General features: G+C 39.0%; 1 protein-coding gene across 5 annotated transcripts in view; it reads left to right on the plus strand.

The window, feature by feature from the left end:
- The window catches only part of Cfap69 (cilia and flagella associated protein 69), a 58,932-nt gene that overhangs the window by 36,763 nt on the left and 17,231 nt on the right, over positions 1–4,938 (plus strand). For all 5 annotated transcript variants that reach the window (XM_029558337.1, XM_008822513.3, XM_029558340.1 and 2 more), the window contains one exon: positions 3,704–3,868. In XM_029558337.1, the coding sequence (XP_029414197.1) occupies positions 3,704–3,868 (165 nt within the window). The remainder of the gene's footprint in view (positions 1–3,703; positions 3,869–4,938) is intronic.

Below are 4,938 nucleotides of genomic sequence, written 5' to 3' on the forward strand. Positions count from 1 at the left end.
TTTAAATTATTGTGAGTCATATCTAAAATTCATATTTAGGAAGGAAATAAATCTGGAGAATATTTTAATATATTCAACAAATACTTATTGTCTACTAAGAATCAGCTTCTATTTCAGTTGCTGATACTTATAAGAGGCATTTTCAGTATATCAAGATGAGTCAGACCCAGACGTGTCTGTTCATAGTCCAGATGCTGAGCTGAGAATCCCTTGAGCAAGAGAATCCTTTGAGGCAAGCCTGGGCAACATAGCATGAACCTGTCTGAAAAAATAGAGGGAATCACTTATCCATTCATGAGGGCAAAAAACATTTTATCCTTGTTACTCTTTAGCTTCTAATATATTGAGTTGTTAAATTTAGTCTTGTTAAATTACTAATTAAATTAAACTGTTCTTTTTTTAAATATCCATTACATCATTTGTATTTACAGAGGACTCTAAGGCAAAAATGGAAAATGCTGCCTATTAGGAAGAAAACAAATAGCTAGCCATTATTGAATGTTACTGTATGCTGGGCCTTAAACATCTTGGAGGTGTCACTCTCACTTAGTCCTATCAACAATCTAAGAGGTGTACTTACCCTGATTGCCCCTGGTTTCTCAGATGGATAGAACTCAGTCTGAGAAGTTAAGTAATGCACCACATAAAACACAGCAAAGAAGCCAGGCGTGGTGGCACACACCTTCAATCCCAGCACTTAGGAGGCAGAGGCAGGTGGATCTCTGTGAGTTCAAGGCCAGCCTGGTCTACATAGTGAGTTCCAGGACAGCTGGGGCCACAGGGAGACCCTGTCTCTCAAAAAGACAAAAAAAAAAAAAAAAAAAAAAAAAAAGAGAGAGACAGCAAAGATTTAACCCAAACTCTAGAAACTACTTTTAACCAACACACTTTAGTTCTTAAAATTTTTTTAAAAATCTTAAACATGGGGCTGGGGAGATGGCTCAGTGGTTGTTCTTGCAGAACACCCAGGTTTGCATCCCAGCACCCACATGGCAGCTAACGACTGTCCGTAACTCCAGTCCTAGGAGATTCAACAGCCCCTTCTGACCTCTGTAGGCATTGCACGACAGGGGTGTACTTACCTACATGCGGGCAATACATGCATACACATAAAATAATTTTTTTTAAAAAAATCTTAAACATAAAGCTGCTTCTAAACCTGAGTTTGGTGGAACACTCTTTAATCCCAGCACTCAAGAGGCAGAGAGGCACATCACTATGAGATTGAGGCCAGCCTGGTCTCTATAGAGTGTTCCAGGTCAGCTGGGGCTACAGAGAGACCTTTTTTTTCTCAATTTTTGTATGTATGAGTATATTGCCTGCATACATGTAAGTGCACCTATGTCATGCAATGGCCATGGAGGTCAGAGAGGGTGTTGGAACTGGAGTTGTTAGCCAGTTGTTAGCCACCATGTGGCTGCTGGGAACTGAACATGGGTTCTCTGCAAGAGCAGCCAGTGCTCTTAACCACTGAGCCATCTCTCCACTGGAACAACCTTTTAAAGAAAATGTATTATAAAAAGAAAGGGAATCTAGCTCAGTTGGTAGAGTTCTTGCCTAGAACTGATGAAGCTATGGATTCAATCCCCAGCATGTCATAAAACCTGGCCTGTTGGCGTGTGTTTATAATCCTAGCACTTAAGAGATGGAGGATCAGGAGTGCTACTCCATCCTCAGGTACATAGCAGGTTCAAGACCACCCTGGGACACATAAGACTGTCTCAAAAAGGAAATTAAAAGGATTTTCCTTGATTTTTATCAAGGTTTGTAACAAAGCTATAGCAATCAAAATGCTGTGGTATACTGTGCCTTGAATAGACCAATGGAACTGAATAAGTGGGAGGTTGGCATTTTCTGAGATACAGTCATGAGAGAAGGCTGGTACTTAAGCAGTTGATCCTCCACATAAAAAAGTAAAATTTAGATATTTTGACTTTGTTTTTAAAGATTAAGTTGAAAATCGTTAATAAAAATCTAAATTATAAGATTCTTAAAAGAAGATACAAGAAAATATCTGTTAGAAAGCAGGATAGAAAAAATATTTTAGACACAGGAGCTTAAGCTGCACAGGAAAAGATTCATGTATTTAACAATTACAAAACTTGAGCTGGGCATGGTGGTGTACACCATTAATTCCAGTACTCAGGAGGCAGAGGCAGGCAGATCTCAGAGATTGAGGTCAGCCTGGTCTATATCATGAGTTCCAGGCCAGCTGGGGTCACAGGGAGACCCTGTACCAAAATAACAACAAAAAGATAAGATTGCCAGGCCATACAAGACATTTCAGATTTTCTGAAAACATTTTAAAATACTATACCAAAGAAGACATAAGGGAAATGCAGATTAAGGTAAAAATGAACTACCAGTTCTCACTTAACAGACTTGCCCCCCTCCAAAAGGAATTTATTCATTATGTTCATTTGGTAACTTCCATAAGATTCATTGAGCATACCCTGGATGATTTGATATCACTAGGACTTGTCAGTAAAGGACAAGGACAGAATGTTCATTGTGGCAGTTTGCACTAATGGATGGCTAAATTGTGATTTTTTTTTGTTCATTTTTTTAACTTTTAAAAAATTTTACTGAGAATTTCATACGTATATAAGGTGTTTTGATCAAATCCATGCCCACTCCCTCCCCTCCAACTCTTCGCATATCTGTTTTTAAATGAATGCTGAAGACAGCTAAAATAATAATCTAGGTCTACTAATGACAATGTGACTAATTTTTAAGAGATTTATCCTTATTTTTAAATATTTTATTTATTGTTTTTATTTTATGTGTATGAGTGTATTGCCTAGATGTATGTAAGTGCACCCATGTTGTACAATGCCTGCGGAGTTCAGAAAAGGGCGTCAGATCCCCTGGAACTGGAGTTATGGATGGTTGTTAACACCATGTGGGTGCTGGGAATCGAACCCCAGTCCTCTGTAAGAGCAGCCTGTGCTCCTAACCACTGAGTCATCTCTCCAGCCCAAGATTTATTTTTAACTATGTGTGTATATGGGGAGAGGGGTATATGTGAGTATAGGTACCCACACGGGCCAGCAATGGTGTTGGATCCCCTGGAACTAGAATTAAAGGAGGTATGAGCTCCCCTATGTGGGTTGGGAACTAAATTCAGGTCCTCTGCAAGGGCAGTATATGCTCTTAACCCCTGAGCCATCTCTTCAGCTTCCAATATGGACAGTTTTAGAAACTTGCTATTTACTAACAAAAGAATGTTGCAAAAGATACAAATAATGATATATTTGAGTAAGATTTAAACATGTATTTCCCTTTTGAGACTGGAACGAGAGGGAGAAGGATAACATTTGTATAAGAAAAACAAAGAAAATATGGGGCTGGAGAGATGGCTCAGGGTTAAGAGCACTGACTGCTCTTGCAGAGGACCCAGGTTCGATACCCAGCACCCACGTGGCGGCTAACAACCATCCTTTACTCCAGTTCCAGAGGATCCAATGCCCTCTTCTGACCTCAGTGGGCATGGCAAGACACAGGTGCACTTACATGCATACAGGCAATATACTCATACACATAAAAGAAAAATAAAGAAAATATGACAATTTTAACATGTTTAAATGTATAGATATTTAAGGTATCTGGTATATCATTTTATTTATGAAAGAAAACATTTGCTTGAAATGTTTTATGCTTTAGATTTCTTGGTATAAGTTAGATTCTTAATTTTTCTCCACAGATTCCTTCTTTAGTCATGGTAACAGTTTTCATGGTACTGGAGGCCGTGGGAACAAATTTGCCCAAATGCGTTATACTTTAAGACTCCTGAGAGCCATGGTCTATCTTGAAGATGAGACTGTGAACATGGATCTTTGTGAAAAGGGAATTATTCAGCAACTGATAGGTAAAACATTATGGCAGATCACTGATAAAAGTAGGATACTTATAATACTAGAAGTTTTTTTTCAATTTAAGTATTTTTATTGACTTTGATAATTTCGTACAATGCATTTAAATTTTTGTTGAATTTTTATGATTTTCATAGAATATAATTTGGTGGTATTTAGCTCCCCTTCCCCATCTGCATCTCCCCCCTCTACCCCTGCCTAATTCACTGTACTCCACTGTATATACAATATGGCCTATAAAGTCTGATTTGTGTTCCCACATGTCCTTCAGCATGGGTTTATCCACTGGAGCCTGGTCAACCTACTGAGAGTCTCATCCCTGTAAGAGACTGTTTGTCCCCCTCCCAGTAGCCATCAGTTGCATAAAGTTCCCTAGGTTGGGTTGGGATTTCTTGTCCACTTCTCCATGTCAATGCTGGAATTTTGTCTGGTTTGAGCTTCAGTAGGACTTGTACATGCTATCATCCTTGCTGTGAGTTCATAAGTGTAACCGATCACCTGTTTGGAAAATTCGGGTTTCTTGTGATCATCTACCACCTATGGTTCTTACACTCTTTCTACCTCTCTTCTGCAATCATTCCTAAACCTTGAGAGGCAGAAGTTTGGAATAGGTGTCCTATTCAGGGATGAGCACTTTGCAACCTCTTGTCCTCTGCACACTGGCCAGTCGTAGGTTTCTGTGTTAATCATCATCTGCATATGGGAACCTCTCTGATGAGCGTTGATTTTTATGTATAGAAGTTGCATTGAAGATGTGTCACTTAGGGCTAAGCATCTCACAAACACTTATTCTCTGTGCTTGACTAGTTGTAGAACTCTGTATTAGTCTTCATCTGTTGCAGAAAAGGAGCTTCTTTGTTTGAGTGGTGAGAGGTACACTTGTCTGTAAATATGAGGATGTGTATTTAGAATATAGTTAGAAATTATGTTGGTCTAGGGATGTGGCAAAAGGAGGTTTTTCTCTAGGATCTATCACCTCTCCAGCAATGTGTATTTGGCTTATGTTTACAGTACCAAATATAGCTTCCGTCCCATTGAGCAACCTTTAATTCCAAATATTTTTCTA

The sequence above is a fragment of the Nannospalax galili genome, unplaced genomic scaffold, assembly GCF_000622305.1.
Source record: "Nannospalax galili isolate Female #2095 unplaced genomic scaffold, S.galili_v1.0 scaffold85, whole genome shotgun sequence".
NCBI classification, from domain to species: domain Eukaryota; kingdom Metazoa; phylum Chordata; class Mammalia; order Rodentia; family Spalacidae; genus Nannospalax; species Nannospalax galili.